This window comes from Heterodontus francisci, chromosome 19 (assembly GCF_036365525.1).
Source record: "Heterodontus francisci isolate sHetFra1 chromosome 19, sHetFra1.hap1, whole genome shotgun sequence".
Lineage (NCBI taxonomy): Eukaryota > Metazoa > Chordata > Chondrichthyes > Heterodontiformes > Heterodontidae > Heterodontus > Heterodontus francisci.
The window spans coordinates 59,605,718-59,623,407 of NC_090389.1; the positions used below are offsets into that span (position 1 = coordinate 59,605,718).

Here is a 17,690-nt window from a genome sequence, read left to right on the forward strand (position 1 = left end):
TCGACTCGCGACGTTGAGAAGGGCCTGCCGCATATTACCGGTGGCGGGGGCACTTCGGTGTGGCCCTTCCCTTCTTTTCCCCCCCCGTTCCCCCCCCCCCCCCACCAGCCAGGTGGCAGGCCCTTCATCTCCATATTAAAATGAGCCCTAATGACATTCAAATTAACTTAACCTGCAGGTGGTTGCCGTCCACGCCAATATTACTTTTGCTATTTGTGCTCCGCACGCCTTTGGAACTCAGCAGAGTTCCGGGCGAGAACCTGGTGGGGAGAGGGGCGCAATAGATTTTTCAGGACGGGAGGGGTGGAGGAGCAGCAAAATCAATTTTAATTGGATTTGGGGATGGTGGGAAGGAAGATTGAAGGTTGGGGGGAAAGTTCAGGTCTTTGTAAAATCAATGGATGGTCATTTTGGGCAATGAAGTGACCATTGGGGGGGTTGATTAAGGGCCTCCATCTCCTAATTATTTATTACAAACATATTAAGTGCAATCCATCTTTAAAAATTTAAATGTGTGTTAAGGGCTTAAAGCCCTTTAAAAATGGCGCCTGCGCTCTGGCGCTTGACGCCTTTCCCAGGGATGCAGCGGCCGCCCCCTTAGGTCATCGGGAACGGCTGCTCCACCCCCTCTATTTAAATGAATCCCCGCGCGTAATATCGCAGGGGCTCGGACGGCGCATCCGCGTGGGATGCAAACTGCGGCGCACTCATAAAATTCAGCCCAAATGTGGGAAGGAGAAAATTGGAGGAAGTGTTTGTCTAAAACATTTTTTCCAGATAGTAGAAGAATTTTGGGATGAAAGTATGGTTGATTTCTGACATAATGTAAAATTGAGAGAGATCCAGTATAATTCCTTATACCTGGAGCAGTTTCCGAGAATGTGGAAATGTGTGAGTTGGTTCTGTCCACATCTGTTTTTTGTGTACATGTGTATACACGTTATGTGTTCCAGACGTTACTGAATTGTTTGCATCCCTGTGGAATAGTTTGCTACTTTTATATGGGAATTTCATGGAGGAAGGGCACAAAACAGGAATGAATTGGATTTTTTAATTTAATTTGTTATGCATTGGCTCTAGTAACTCATTATAAGATACATTTTTTTTTCTTCCATAATTGTCAAGGATTTTTATTTTACATTGATGATTTAGGCCATATCTTTGGTTGCATGCTCACTTAACTGTTGTGCTTTCTTTCTTGAAAGTTACGAAAGATGGTCTAACCAGTACCTGCAGTGTGTTGAGTTTCAAGTGCGTGATCTTAATTGAGTTGCCGTCTCAGTTGGTATTTGGGCTGTTCCTGCAATTGTAATCGTTGCCTTCATTGGCCAATGCATGGAATACTGCTGAGAAAGAATCTTTCCTACATTGATCAAGACTGTCTCTTGGCACTGAAGTTAACCAAGGAGTGGCGCAAACTGTGATGTGAAGAGATTTGTACAATAGATTGGCTAATGATCCTGAATGAGAAAAGACAGTGAGCTGAATTTAGCCAATTACCAGTAAAGCCTGCCGCCGGGGCTGAAAGCGGGAGGCAAACCCACTTCGGGTGGCAGGATCTGGGGTGCCATATTGCTGGTGACATCTAAATGACAGGCGGTCGCCAAAGCTGCAGTTCATTAAAGGATGGCAGCCCCATCGCCAGGAATGGGCTGACAGCTCAGTAGTCTTGGTAGCGCCACTGCTAGCAGTGGTCATTGCTAACGATGCAGCTCCAGGGAGAGTGGGCCTCAATGGCCAGGCGTCCTTGAAGAGAGTTCGGGTAGGTTGGGGAAGATGGAGCCTGGCAGTCAGACTCTGGTGATTTGGAGCAGGGGGTTGGGGTTCGGGTGAAGTACTGGTGGCAGTGCTGCCTCAAGGGCAGCCATTGTTGCCGAGGGGCCCCATGCAGGCCAGGGAGTGCCCCTAAAGGATGCTGTCGACCCGCCCAGGGCCCGCTGGGAGGCCCCCAGGTTTCAATGGGCAGTCACCCACTCAGTGGTGGGCTCTCCCGACGAGGGCAAAATGCCCTTGGAAGTGGCCCTTAATTGGCCACAAGTGGCTCAATTGGCCAGCTGGCAGGCAGCAGGGCTGCCAACTTTCCTGCTGATGACAATATGATATGGCAACAGGAAGGCATTGGACTCCCCTTCCAAAAGTTTCCCCTGCCATTTTGTCAGTCCTTCCGTCTCCCACCCCATCGCCAATGGGCTGGGAAAATTCTGGCTAGTGTGTGCATGCAGAATGCTACCATGGAAAGAAAATGAGGAGGGAGGAGGATTGCAAATGTTTAATTTCATAATCAAATAAAAATAATTTTGATAAGTCAGGGGATTTTGGAAATTCATGGTCGTAATGGCACTGTGCAAAATTGAAAATACCAGAATGAGAGTTCACCATTTCAATTTTTGTTTAGAAAAGGAGTTTGATGTCTTGTCTCATTGTAGTCATGGAGGCTGTTATATCCAGTGATGACCAAAAGCTGCAAAAGTGGTATCTGCATGTGCAATTATGAACATACAGATAGTACCACTTGCTGTTGGCCACAGTTGTCCATGTTGTTGTCATTCTGAGCCACATGGGTGCATTTCATAGAACATGAAGGGCTACATATGAAGTTTAAATCCACATTGCCATTAATTTGCATGTATCTCAAGTTGCTGATGCTGACCTATCTTGGTATTCTGATTTGGGATCTACCCACCAATCGCTCAGCAGTGCTCAAAATACCTTTTCTAAACCTCTGTATAAATAATGCAAGCCAACGACAAAGAACTATAGATACCAATTAACCTGAGTTTCCTGGACTTAGTTTAGTTTAGGGATACAGCACTGAAACAGGCCCTTCGGCCCACCGAGTCTGTGCCGACCATCAACCACCCATTTATACTAATCCTACACTAATCCCATATTCCTACCACATCCCCACCTGTCCCTATATATTTCCCTACCACCTACCTATACTAGGGGCAATTTGTAATGGCCAATTAACCTATCAACCTGCAAGTCTTTGGCGTGTGGGAGGAAACCGGAGCACCCGGAGGAAACCCACGCAGACACAGGGAGAACTTGCAAACTCCGCACAGGCAGTACCCAGAATCGAACCCGGGTCCCTGGAGCTGTGAGGCTGCGGTGCTAACCACTGCGCCGCCCCCTTGGGATTACATATAGCCCTGGTGTAAAACACAACTGCAAACCAAAGTATGCCATAGGCACCATGTGAGCACAATGTCAGGGTAAGGGGAAATATATAAAATTATATGCCATATGTGGTTCTAAAATAATTACCTATGGTGTAAGTTCTGTAAAAAAAAAAAAAAATCTATTTTAAAGACCCTATGGGGGGACATATTTTATTTAAGGCATTGCTCGATTCATGGCAAATTGACTTGATAAACAAAATTTGTAATGCATGTTATTTTATATCTTGTCATTATAAATTACAAAAAAACCTGTGCAGCATAAACAGTTGTTACTTTCAGTCAAAATGTTCCTGTATTTCAGGGCAAAGATGGAGTGCAGCTAGTGCCTATTTACACCCTGGTTTGTTGCGCAGCAACTTAACAGCAGAAGATAAAACATTTGTAACTAGAATTTTGCTTGATGGCACCAAAGCCGTTGGAGTTGAATATATTCAAGCTGGACTACCAATAAAGGTACTGTAGCATCGTATTTATGTGGTGTTACTGAGTTTTGTTCTAATCATTATACCATGTACCTACACTTGAAGGGATGTCCAAATTAAGGGTTCTATGTCAAAGTTCCAGGAATTGCCAGAGAAAAATTGTCTCAAAGTAATGTGATTAAATGTATCCATTGAATTGTCTTTTTTGTGCCTTTTTATCCCTTCTTCAGAGTTTGAATTGAAAGCCTGCAGCTCTTCCAAAAGCCTGGATCTGTATTTTTGTTTATTTCTGTGATGCTGTGAGCTGAATTTAGATTGTACAGTCTGAGCATGTGCAGCATTTCTATTTTTCTTCAGTTTCTAGCAATATTTGTTCATCTTTCAGGATTATTTAAAGAAAAGCTAAAGGACAAATTTCAGTAGCTTTTCTCATGTTAAAAAAAGGAATAATATAGGTAATAAAAGCAAAATACTGCGGATGCTGGAAATCTGAAACAAAAACAAGAAATGCTGGAATCACTCAGCAGGTCTGGCAGCATCTGTGGAAAGAGAAGCAGAGTTAACGTTTCGGGTCAGTGACCCTTCTTCGGAACTGACAAATATTAGAAAAGTCACAGATTATAAGCAAGTGAGGTGGGGGTGGGGCAAGAGATAACAAAGGAGAAGGTGCAGATTGGACCAGGCCACATAGCTGACCAAAAGTTCACGGAGCAAAGGCAAACAATATGTTAATGGTGTGTTGAAAGACAAAGCATTAGTACAGATTAGGTGTAAATACACTCATGTGTGAATAATATAGGTACTTTGTATATATTGGATCAAAACAATTACTTGTGATTGCACACTTCTTGTAGCTTTGTTTTGTCTTCTACAGTATTTAGAAAGAGACTGTGGTCCAAAGGAGAAAGTAGAGTAGCCAACCATATAGGAATGTCCTGGAGTATCCAGAAATGAAAGATTGATCAGACATTGCTGCAAGGAGAAAACTCATAGGGGCATTAAAAAAAAACTTTTTTTTTATTAGTTATAATAATACTCAAAATGGGGGCAATTGCTGTTTTGACTGGCAGTCGAGGACCATCCATTCGGATAATGAAGAGCCTGTTTGCTTTCCAATTGGCGGGAGAAGGTGGGTGTGCCATGAGGATGAACGTGTCGGGGAGCTGGAGTGTGGGGGTGGACTATTTGTCTGCATGAGGTCATATGATGAAATGGCCAGGAATACATTCAACCAGAGTTGTTAATCCTAGGGGTGGGGGTGGGGGGAAAAGAGCGAGAGAGAGAAAGAGTGGGGTCAAAGAGAGAGGTGAGATGTGGACAATCGCAAGAAAGATCCATGTGATACTTCAATTTTTTAAAAATGCATCAGTTTAATTTTTTAGTTGGCTAATTACTTATATTTTGTTGGCACACATTTCTCACTCCTGTGAGAGACCATTTCTATTTCTAACACCTATGAGACAGAGGGAGACTGACAGAGAGACCAAATAGAGAGGAAGGTAGAGGAGCAGTGCCTTTCCTCAAATGGTTTGGTTTCTTTATTTTTTTAAAATGAGCTGAATTTTTACAAAAGATAACCTCAAAACAGATAGCTAAGAATGAGGAGGGATACTGGTTTGAGAGTGGGGGGGGGCTTCGAACCTCTCACCACTTGCCCTTGGAGGAGCCAATAGAGTGTATGCGGGTGAGGTTAGTTGCGTCAGAAGAAGAAGGAATGCTGCCTGTGGAGGCATGACAGAAGTTGGCAGGCTGCTCAGGTAATAATGAGGCCTGAAACTCAATTTTGGGCCAGCCAAGTGCGTGCTCCATACTCATTTGATGCCTAAAAACAGGCCTAAAGGAATTTTCGCACCAAAATCATCTTCCTCATCTATGCCATTTCTTAACAACAATCTGTGAAGAGCCTTGGAACTTATTAAATTTGTATATATCTTTACCATAACAAGTTAGATATAGAGAAAATGTTTCCACTTGGGGGCGAGTCCAAAACTAGGAGCCATAAATATACAATTGTCACCAATAAATCCAATAGGGAATTTAGAAGGAACTTCTTTACGCAGAGAGTGGTTAGATTAGAATTCGATGTCATGTTAATGAATAATTTCAATATTTTCTGTTTTTATTTTAAATGAATGGGTTCCTAGATTAAACTCCAAAGCTGTCCAAATATGCAGCTACATAACCCACAAAGAAAACACTTAAGGAGACCCCTGGTTTGCTGGATGCTGCAGAGATAAGGATGTTCACGGGCACATCTACACAACATTCACAAGACTCAAATTTAATAAAAGCAAAAAGAAACTGGCACAAGCTGCAGTTAAGTGCACCAATCCTTCTCAAACCATTGTTGCTTTTCTTAATGATTCAGTTATCACTTTTCTCTATCTCCTTACATATTTCTACCTCCTTTTATTGCCTCACCAAGCCTTTGTTGCGTGCACCCTGTAGAGTTGCTCGAGTTGAACCTGTAATCATGAATCGTGAATTAGTTATTTCTTTGGGGGGGCATATTTTTATTCATTCATGGGATGTGGGCATCACTGGCTAGGTCAGCATTTAAAGCCCATCCTTAAGTGCCCTTGAGAAAGTGGTGGTGAGTCGCCTTCTTGAACCGCTGCAATCCTTGGGGTGTAGGTACACCAACAGTGCTGTTAGGAAGAGGGCTCCAGGATTTTGACCCAGTGACAGTGAAGGAATGGTGATATAGTTCCATGTCAGGATGGTGTATGGCTTGGAGGGGAACTTGCAGGTGGTGGTGTTCCCATGTATCTGCTGCCCTTGTCCTTCTAGGTGATAGAGGTCACGAGTTTGGAAGATGCTGTCGAAGGAACTTTGTTGAGTTGCTGCAGTGCATCTTGTAGGTGGTACTGCTGCCACAGTGTGTCAGTGGTAGATGGGGTGCCAATCAAGCAGGCTGCTTTGTCCTGGATAGTGTCAAGTTTCTTGAGTGTTATTGGAGCTGCACTCATCCAGGCAAGTGAAGGGTATTCCATCACACTCCTGAGTTGTGCCTTGTAGATGGTGGATAGGCTTTGGGGAGACAGGAGGCAAGTTAGCTGCCACAGAATTCCTAGCCTCTGACCTGCCGTTGTAGCCACAGTATTTATGTGGCTGGTCCAGTTCAGTTTCTGGCCAATGGTAACGCTCAGGATGTTGGTAGCAGGGGATTCAGCGATGCTACTGCCATTGAAAGTCAAGGGAAGATGGTTAGATTCTCTATTGTTTGAGATGGTCATTTCCTGGCACTAGTGTGGCGCAAATGTTAGTTGCCACTTATCAGCTAGACTGAATGTTGTCCAGGTCTTGCTGCATCTGGACATGGGCTGCTTCAGCACCTGAGGAGTCGTGAATGGTGTTGAAGATTTTGCCAACATCCTCACTTCTGCCCTTATGATGGAGGGAAGGTCATTGATGAAGCAGCTGAAGATGGTTGGGCCTAGGACATCACCCTGAGGACCTCCTGCAGCAATATCTAGAGGCTGAGATTTACCTCCAACAACCAGAACCATCTTCCTTTGTGCTAGGTATGACTCCAACCAGTGGAGAGTTTTCCCCCCGGATTCCCATTGACTCCAGTTTTGCTAGGGCTCCTTGATGCCACGCTCCGTCAAATGCTGCCTTGATGTCGAGGGCAGTCACTCTCACTTCACCTCTGGTGTTCAACTCTTCTGTCCATGTTTGGACCCAGGCAGAAATGAAGTCAGGAGCTGAGTGGCCCTGGCGGAACCCAAACTGAGCATCAGTGAACAGGAGAAGGGTCACTGACCCAAAACGTTAACTCTGCTTCTCTTTCCACAGATGCTGCCAGACCTGCTGAGTGAATCCAGCATTTCTTGTTTTTGTATCAGTGAACAGGTTATTGCTGAGCAAGTGCCACTTGATAGCACTGTCAACCAACCCCTTTCATTGCTTTGCTGATAGAGAGTAGACTGATAGGGCGGTATTGGCCGGTTTCAATTTCTCCTGCTTTTTGTGTACAGGACACACTTGGGCAATTTTCCGCATTGCCGGGTAGATGCTTGTGTTGTAGCTGTATTGGAACAGCTTGGCTGGGGGTGCAGCTAATTCTGGAGCACAAGTCTTCAGTACTATTGCCAGAATGTTGTCAGGGTCCATAGCCTTTGCAGTATCCAGTGCCTTCAGCCGTTTCTTGATTGCACGTGGAATGAATCGGATTGGCTGAAGACTGACATCTATGATGCTGGGGACCTAGGGCGGAGGCCGAGATAGATCATCCGCTCAGCACTTCTGGCTGAAGGTGGATGTAAATGCTTCAGCCTTGTCTTTTGCACTGATGTGCTGGGCTATCCCATCATTGAGGATAGGGATTTTTTTTTAATTTGTTTTGTGGGATGTGGACATGGCTGGCTTGGCCAGCATTTATCACCCATCACTAATTGCCCTTGAACTGAGTGGCTGGTTAGGCCGTTTCAGAGTCTTTTAAGAGTCAACCACATTGCTGTGGGTCTGGAGTCACATGTAGGCCAGACCAGGTAAGGATGGCAGATTTCCTTCCCTAAAGAACATTAGTGAACCAGATGGGTTTTTACAACAATCAACAATGGTTTCATGGTCATCATTAGACTAGCTTTTTTTTTAAATTCCAGATTTTTTAATTGAATTCAGATTTCACCACCTGCCATGGTGGGATTCGAACCCAGGTCCCCAGAGCATTAGCCTGGGCTCTGGATTACTAGTCCAGTGACATTACCACTATGCCACTGCCTCCTCCTGTTAGTTGTTTAATTGACCACCATCATTCATGACTGGATGTGGCAAGATTTCAGAGCTTGGATCTGATTCGTTAGTTGTGGGATCGCTTAGCCCTGTCTATCGCATGCTGCTTCCACTGTTTGGCATGCAAATAGTCCTGTATTGTAGCTTCACCAGGCTGACTCCTCATTTTTAGGTATGTCTGGTGCTGCTTCTGGCATGCCATTCTGCACTCTTCATTGAACCAGGGTTGGTCCCCTGGCTTGATGGTAATGGTAGAATGGGGGATATGCCGGGTCGTGAGGTTACAGATTGTTATTGAATACAATTCTGCTGCTGCTGATGGTCCACAGCGCATCATGGGTGTCCAGTTATGAGTTCCTAGATCTGTTCGAAACCTATTCCATTTAGCACGGTGGTAGTGTCACACAGCACGATGGATGGTATCCTCAATGTGAAGACGGGACTTCATCTCCACAAGGACAGTGCACTGGTCACTCCTACCAGTACTGTCATGGACAGATGCATCTGCGACAGGTAGATTGGTGAGGACGAGGTCAAGTAGGTTTTTCCCTCTTGTTGGTTCCCTCACCACCTGCCGCAGACCCAGCCTAGCAGCTGTGTCATTTAGGACTCAGCCAGCTTTGTCAGTAGTGGTGCTACCGAGCCACTCTTGGTGCTGGACGTTGAAGTCCCCCAGCCCTTGCTCTTATAGTCACTGTATTTATGTGGTTGGTCCTGTTTAGTTTCTGGTCAATAGTAATGCCCGGATAATAGGGGCCTCAGCGATAGTAATGCCATTGAATGTCAAGGAAGATGGTTAGATTCTCTCTTGTTTGAGATGAACATTGCCTGGCACTTGTGTGGCGCGAATGTTATTTGCCACTTATCCAGTTGATATTCAACATTGAAATGCACTGATTCATCAGCTCGGGCGGGGGATGCAGTAGGTGGCAGTTAGCCAGGAGGCTTCCTTGCCCATGTTTCACCTGATGCCCTGAGACTTCATGGGGTCTGGAGTCAATGTTGAGGACTCCCAGGGTGACTCCCTCCTGACTGTATACCACTGTGTCGCCACCTCAGGGATGGTGATGATGGTGTCTAAGTTATGATTCCGTGAGTATGACTATGTCATGCTGTTGCTTGACTAATCTGTGGAACAGCTCTCCCAATTTTGGCACAAGCCCCCAGCTGTTAGTAAGGAGGACTTTGCAGGGTCCGCAGTGCTGGGTTTGTCATTTCAGGACCTGAAATGTTAACTCTGTTTCTCTCTCCACAGATGCTGCCTGACCTGCTGAGTATTTCCTGTACTTTCTGTTTTTATTTCAGATTTCTAGCATCTGCAGTATTTTGCTTTTGTTATCTGGGTTTATCGTCATCTCTAGGGCCTAAAGTCGATGTCAGGTGGTCCGTCCGGTTTCATTCCTTTCCATAGACTTCGTAGTGGTTTGATACAACTGAGTGGCTTTCTAGGCCATTTCAGAGGGCATGTAAGAGTCAACCACATTACTGTGGGTCTGGAGTCCCATGTAGGCCAGACCAGATAAGAACGGACGATTTCCTTCCCTAAAGGATATTCGTGAATGAGATGGGCTTTTACAATAAATTGACAATGGTTTTGTGGTCACAATTATATTAGCTTTTAATTCCAGATTTATTAATTGAATTCAAATTTTGCCATCTGCTGTGGTGGGGTTTGAACCCATGTCCCCAGAGCATCAGCCTAGACCTCTGGAATATTAATCTAGTGACATTACCACTATGCCATTGCTTCCTGATAATGGTTAAAGCTGCTTAGCACCCAGTCCGGGCTGACAAATCCCTGGGTCCTGATGGTCTTCATCCTAGGATGTTAAAAGAAGTAGCTAGTGAGATAGTTGATGTGTTAGTTTTAATTTTCCAAAATTCCATAGATTCGGGGAAGGTTCCTTTTAGATTGGAAAATAGCGAATGCAAATCCTTTATTCAAAAAGGGAGGGAGACAGAAAGCAGGAAACTACATGCCAGTTAGCTTAACATCTGTCTTGGGGAAATTGTTAGAAGCTATAATAAAGATGTACTCGCAGGGCATTTAGAAAAATTCAAGGTAATCAGGAAGAGTCAACATGGTTTTGTGAAAGGGAAATCACGTTTAAGCAATTTATTGGAGTTCTTTGAGGGAATTACATGTGCTGTGGATAAAGGGAAACCGGTGGATGTATTGTACTTGGATTTCCAGAAGGCATTTGATAAGCCGCCACATCAAAGGTTATTGCAGCAAATAAAAGCTTATGGTTTAGGGGGTAACATATTGGCATGGATAGAAGATTGGTTAGCTAACAGGAAACCGAGAGTAGGCATAAGTGGGTCATTTTCTGGTTGGCAAGATGTAACAAGTGGTGTGTCACAGGAATCTGTGCTGGGGCCTCAACGTTTTACAATTTATATAAATGACTTAGATGAATGAACCGAGGTATGGTTGCTAAATTTGCTGATGACACAAAGATAGGTAGGACAGTAACTTGTGAAGAGGACATAAGGCGATCACAAAGGGATATAGATAGGTTAGGTGAGTGGGCAAAGACCTGGCAAATGGAGTATAATGTGGGAAAGCGTGAAATTGTCCATTTTGGCAGGAAGAATAAAAAAGAAATATATCTAAATGTTGAGAGACTACAGAGCTCTGAGATGCAGAGGGATCTGGCTGTCCTAGTGCATAAGTCGCAAAAGGTTAATATGCAGGTACAGCACGTAATTAGGAAAGCTAATAGAATGTCATTGTTTATCGCGAAGGGAATTGAATGCAAAAGTAGGGAGGTTATGCTTCAGCTATACAGGGCATTGGTGAGACCACATCTGGAGTACTGTGTACAGTACTGGTCTCCTTATTTAGGAAGGATATAAATGCATTGGAAGCAGTACAGAGGAGGTTTACTAGACTAATACCTGGAATGGGTGGGCTGTCTTATGAGGAATGATTGGACAGCCTAGGCTTGTATCCACTGGAATTTAGAAGAGTAAAAGGCGACTTGATTGAAATATATAAGATAATGAGGGGTCTTGACAGGGTGGATGTGGAAAGGATGTTTCCATTTGTGGGAGAATCGAGAACTAGGGGTCACTGTTTAAAAATAAGGGGTTGCCCATTTAAGACAGAGATGAGGAGAAATTCTTTCTCTCAGAGGGTCGTGAGTCTTTGAAATTCTCTTCCTCAAAAGGCAGTGGAAACAGAGTCTTTGAATATTTTTAAGGCAGGGTTAGATAAATTCTTTGATTTGATCTAGGATTTTTTTTTGTTAAATCTGCCTTTTTTTTTCCTCTCCCAGGAAATTGCATGGCTGCAGGTGGATGGGGGAGTATCGAGGGTGGTGATGATTAGGTGCAACATTGATGAGTAGCATGAACCCAATGGACCAACTGGTTTTTTTCTGACTCTCTTTTTGTATGTTTGTATTTTCCAGTCTTGCATTGCCCACCTACATGTCACACGGCAACCCCGTCATAATTTGCTGCTATAAAAAAAAAATTACAATATTTTTTAAATTCTTACCTCTGCAAGCATTTCCCATATATGAAATCTTGCTTCCTGTTGTTGTGTTTTGGTCATAAGTTTATGCCATAGGAGATCTACGAGTACTATTAGATGGCTATGAACATTGTTAAAACGTTTGCAGCATTGGGATTTTGCCATAAACTATGAAAGTAGGGTTGCCAACTCTGGTTGGACGTATTCAGTGAAGTTCCATCACATGACTTCCAACTACCCTGCCCCCACATTCCTGCCATTGGTCGCCCAACATACACATTGCCCAGCCAATTTTCAACAACCAGACTCTGAGCTGAATTTTCGCTCCTGGGTCCCGATCCCGCCATCGGGAGGAAGTGTAGGTTGGGACTTCACAATTGCCAAAGACACCCAGCTCTTCCTCACCAGCACCTCTCTTGATCCCGCCACTGTCTCACCCCTCTCGATCTCTAACTTCCTCCAATCCCACAACACTCCAAAATCTCTGCACTCCTCCAATTCTGGCCTCTTAAGCATCCTGGATATTTAATAGAAACATACAAATTAGGAGCAGGAATATGGCCAATTGACTCCTTGAGCCTGCTCTGCCATTCAATAAGTTCATGGCTGAACTGATTACACCACATTTCCACCTACCCCCAATAACCTTCCACCCCAAGGTGATCAAAACAGATTTCAGGAGACCAAGAGACATTACCTAACATTCCACCTAACATTTGTACGTAGCAATATCCTCTGCTTCTGCTCTCTCTTGAAGATTTGCAGCAAATCTACAGCCACTGCAGGATCAGAGGCATGGTGGAAGAAGAGGTATTCATGGTGTTTTTTTTTTTGTAAGTCTAATAAAATAAAAGGAAGGAATCACTGGACAACTTACTTTGAAGGAGTGGCTCTATTGAATCCTTTATAGTGCTCTTATTCCTAAAATAATTTTTAAAAGGTTTTACTATTGCTGCTGCAACTATCTACAAACTTCTTTTTCATTGACCTTTTGGCTTTTGATAGTAGTTTTCTCGACCTTAAGCTGACCACAATGCCTATACATATTCTCTTGAGAATTGTTCTCTTTTAAGCAGAAAATGTTTTACAGATTAAGTTTGATTTAGTCCTGCACATGATGGGCTGGATTTAGTGTTTGTGTTGTGTCTTCCAGCGGTGGACCCGGATGTGGGCGCCATCGCTGCTTATCCTTATCTATTTTAATGCAAGGAGTCTTACAAGTAAGGCAGATGAATTGAGGGCGTTGATTAACACATGGGCATGTGATATTCTTGCTATTACTGAGACATGGTTGAGGGAAGGGCAGGACTGGCAGCTTAATATCCCAGGGTATAAAATCTTCAGACGTGATGGGGAGGGGTAAAAGAGGAGGTGGCATTGCACTGTTGATTAAAGAGACAATTACTGTAGTAAGGAGAGATGATATCTTAGAAGGTTCCTCTAATGAGGCCATATGGGTAGAACTTAAAAATGAAAAGGGGGCTATTACTTGGCTGGGAGTGTACTACAGGCCTCCAAACAGTCAGGCAGTGGTAGAGGAGCAGATATGTAGGCAAATCTCTGAGCAGGGTAATCTCTAATAGGGTAATATTAGTAGGGGATTTCAGCTGCCCCTATGTTAGAGGGGATAGTATTAGTGCAAAAAGCTTAAAGGGGGCGGAATTCTTCAAGTGCATTCAGGAAAGCTTTTTGAGCCAGCACGTAACGAGTCCGACAAAAGGAGGAGCGATACTGGACTTAATCCTAGGGAATGAAGCCGGACAAGTGGCAGAAGTGTCAGTGGGGGAGCATTTCGGGGATAGTGACCATAACTCTAAGATTTAAGGTTGTTATAGAAAAGGACATAGAGGGTCCGGAAATAAGAGTACTGAATTGGGGGAAAGCAGATTTCAATATGTTAAAACAGGATCTGGCCAAAGTGAACTGGGAGCAGCAGCTTAGAGGAAAGTCTACATCAGACCAGTGGGAGTCATTTAGAAGGGAAATTGTGAGGGTTCAGGTGCAGCATGTTCCTGTAAAGGTGAAGAGTAGGACCAACAGGTCAAGGGAACCCTGGATGTCAAGGGATATAGAGGATTGGATAAGGAAAAAAAAGGAGGCGTATGGCAGATTCAGAGTGCTGAAAACAGCGGAGGCCCTAGAGGAGTATAGAAAGTGTAGGGGAGTACTTAAAAAAGTAATTAGGAAGCAAAGAGTGGGGCATGAAACATCACTGGCAGACAAGATAAAGGAAAGTCCTAAGGCATTTTATATTTATGTTAGGGCCAAGAGGATAACCAGGGAAAAAGTGAGGCCCATTAGGGATCAAAGAGGCAATCTGTGTGTGGAGCCGGAGGACATAAGTGAGGTTTTGAACGATTACTTTTCATCTGTGTTCACTACGGAGAAGGACGATGTAGGTGCAGTGATCAAGGAGGGGGATTGTGATATACTTGATCAAATTAGCATTGAAAAGGAGGATGTATTAGCGGGCTTAAAAGTGGATAAATCCCCAGGCCCAGATGAGATGTATCCCAGGCTGTTATGTGAGGCAAGGGAGGAGATAGCAGGGGCTCTGTCACAAATATTCAAATTCTCTCTGGCCACAGGAGAGGTACCAGAGGATTGGAGGACAGCGAATGTGGTACTATTATTCAAGAAGGGTTGCAGGGATAAACCAGGTAATTACAGGCTGGTGAGTCTAACATCAGTGGTAGGGAGATTATTGGAAGAAATTCTGAGAGACAGGATTAATCTCCACTTGGAGAGGCAGGGATTAATTAGGGATAGTCAGCATGGCTTTGTGGGGGGGAGATCGTGTCTAACTAACTTGATTGAGTTTTTCGAGGAGGTGGCTAGACGTGTCGATGAGGGTATAACAGTTGATGTAGTCTGCATGGACTTCAGTAAGGCTTTTGATAAGGTCCCGCATGGGAGATTGGTTAAGAAAGTAAAGGCCCATGGGATCCAGGGTAATTTGGCGAATTGGTTTCAAAATTGGCTTAGTGGCAGGAGGCAGAGGGTGATGGTTGAGGGTTGTTTCTGCGAGTGGAGGCTTGTGACCAGTGGTGTACCACAGGGATTGGTGCTGGGACCCTTACTGTTTGTAGTGTACATTAATGATTTAGACGTGAATATAGGAGGTATGATCAGTAAGTTCACCGACAACACGAAAATTGGTGGTGTCTTAAATAGTGAGGAGGAAAGCCTTAGATTACAGGACGATATACAATGGCTGGTAAGATGGGTGGAGCAGTGGCAAATGGAGTTTAATCCTGAGAAGTGTGAGGTGGGAGGTCGAACAAGGCAGTGGAATATAGAATGGATGCTAGGACCCTAGGGGGTACAGAGGGTCGGAGGGACCTTTGGGTGCTTGTCCATAGATCACTGAAGGCAGCAGCACAGGTAGATAAGGTGGTTAGGAAGGCATACGGGATACTTGCCTTTATTAGCCGAGGCTTAGAATATAAGAGCAGGGAGGTTATGATGGAGCTGTATAAAATGCTGGTTGGGCCACAATTGGAGTACTGTGTACTGTTCTGGTCGCCACACTATAGGAAGGATGTGATTGCACTGGAGAGGGTGCAGAGGAGATTCACCAGGATGTTGCCTGGGCTGGAGCATTTCAGTTATGAAGACAGACTAGATAGGCTGGGGTTGTTTTCCTTGGAGCGGAGAAGGCTGAGGGGGGACCTTATTGAGGTATACAAAATTATGAGGGGCATTGATAGGATAGTTAGGAAGAAACTTTTTCCCTTAGCGGAGAGGTCAATAACTTGGGGGCATAGATTTAAGGTAAGGAGTGGGAGGTTTAGAGGGGAGTTGAGGAGGAATTTTTTCACCCAGAGGGTGGTTGGAATCTGGAACGCACTGCCTGAAGGGGTGGTAGAGGCAGGAACACTCACAACATTCAAGAAATAGTTAGATGAGCACTTGAAATGCCATAACATACAAGGCTACGGGCCAAGTGCTGGAAAATGGGATTAGTTAGGACGGGTGCTTGATGGTCGGTGCAGGCGCGTTGGGCCGAAGGGCCTGTTTCTGTGCTGTAAAACTCTATGACTATGACTATCACATTTGTGGCCGGCCCATTGCAATCACGCAGTGAATGGCCAATTATAGTAATGGAGACACAGGGCCCGTCCAATTATGCAACGGGCAGAATTCAAGGGTGCGGGATTTGAGGCGCCGAATGCGGCTTCGGATGATTCTGGAACAGGTGCTGGCACCTTATTTAAAGCCCTGCCAGGCCTGCTTTTATTGCTGCCATTGAGTCATTTGTTTGCTGCTGAGACTGGTGCTGGTGTGACTCCTGGATCCCCCACCCCTCTGACAAGGAAACCGCAGTATGGCTGAGGCAAGACACAGGGTGGTCCCACAGTTTAGCGATGCTTCCCTGGAGATTCTCCTCCAGGCTGCTAGGGAAAGGCGGGTGACCTCTTCCCAGTGATGGCAAGAAGATGTCCTCCTGCCTGACCAAGAAAACCTGGATGGAGAACGCAAAGGAGGTATCCACCCACCCCCCCTCCACGAACATAAGTCCAGTGCTGGAAGAGAGTCAACGATTTCGTTTGGTCTGCCAAGGTGAGTGCACCACACCTCTCCTTTTTGGAGAATTGCATGTGGCTACGCAGAGGGGTATGCGACATGGAGAGGGAGGCACCACAAAGGCACTGGCAAAAAAGGGTTAGGCGATTACATCTTCCCAGATGCATGGTGGCATCTCAGCCAAAGGCCACTTTCTTTCACAGGTCACCCCAATTACCTCCCCTGAGAGCAGATGTGGGGATGAGCCAGATAGAAAATTCCCGCAGGGGACGAGAGGCTGCCACTGGCACACCTGTCCTGTAGTTCTTCCTGTGAACTATGACTATTTCCCTCTTTCTACTTGTCGGACAAACAGGCCCATAATGCCAGGGAGACCTCGTGGACTGATGGCGGAATTGTTGACATACGGCCTCTCAGCTGAGAGTGAAGTACTGGAGTCAACGTGACCCAGGGCGGACACTCAGTCGCAGATGGTGAGACTGGAGTCTCCGCGCAAGAGAGTGAGGATTATCTTCATTCAACATGCAGCAAACTTCTGGAGATCCACATAATGCATGGCTATCATGACGTGATCCGCACACTCTAACCCGCACGTGTTTGTGTTCTCTCATGCAGCTCCGGTCCACAGGAGACTCAATCCAAAGGGGGACCACGGTCAACCTCTGAGCATGAGCAGTCAGAGGATGCACTGTCCCATGTCTCTCCTGTTCCTTCCACCAGCGCAGATATTTTCACCTCAGTGGGTTTGTGCTCGGGTTTAGACTCTGGTTGAGAGCACCAAACTCGCACCCGGGCAGTTGGCTGAGACAACCGAGGGCTCTGACAGTCGGAGGACTGTGGTGGCTAGGCCCATACTGAGCCCCAGGGTGATGACAAGCCTCTGGTGTCGACAGTACAGGGCATGATGGAGTTGCAGAGAGATATAAGGCAAGGTTTGGCAGAGGTGACGGAGGCCATGTGCAACCATGAGCGGACGATGGAGGAGTCCATCCATTCCATGGGTATATTAGGCATGTGAGTGCATGGCTTTCTCCATCAATAGGTTGGTGAACCTTGTGGAGAGCCAGACCCCACAGATGTGCACAGACCTGCACACCATTGCCTTGGCCATGAGCTCAACGCAGCAGTGGCAAGGCGAGAGAAGATCAAGGCGCCTGCAGTCTTCTCCAGCTCCTTGTCCTACTCTGGTGAGCAGGGATGTTCTAGTGAGGAGGAGAAGCTGGCCTCCACATCTAGGGCTTCCCTTCAGGGCACTCTGAGTCTGGACAGCGGTTTCTCGGCCCCTCCGCCAGTGAGCCCAGCTCCAGCAGCCGCGATGCCTAAACAGAGCCCTGCACCTGT

The 17,690-nt window shown here is 45.4% G+C and overlaps 1 protein-coding gene across 4 annotated transcripts in view; it reads left to right on the top strand.

The window, feature by feature from the left end:
- chdh (choline dehydrogenase) overlaps positions 1–17,690 on the top strand; it is an 83,561-nt gene that overhangs the window by 32,273 nt on the left and 33,598 nt on the right. For all 4 annotated transcript variants that reach the window (XM_068051726.1, XM_068051723.1, XM_068051725.1 and 1 more), the window contains exon 3: positions 3,484–3,635. In XM_068051726.1, the coding sequence (XP_067907827.1) occupies positions 3,484–3,635 (152 nt within the window). The remainder of the gene's footprint in view (positions 1–3,483; positions 3,636–17,690) is intronic.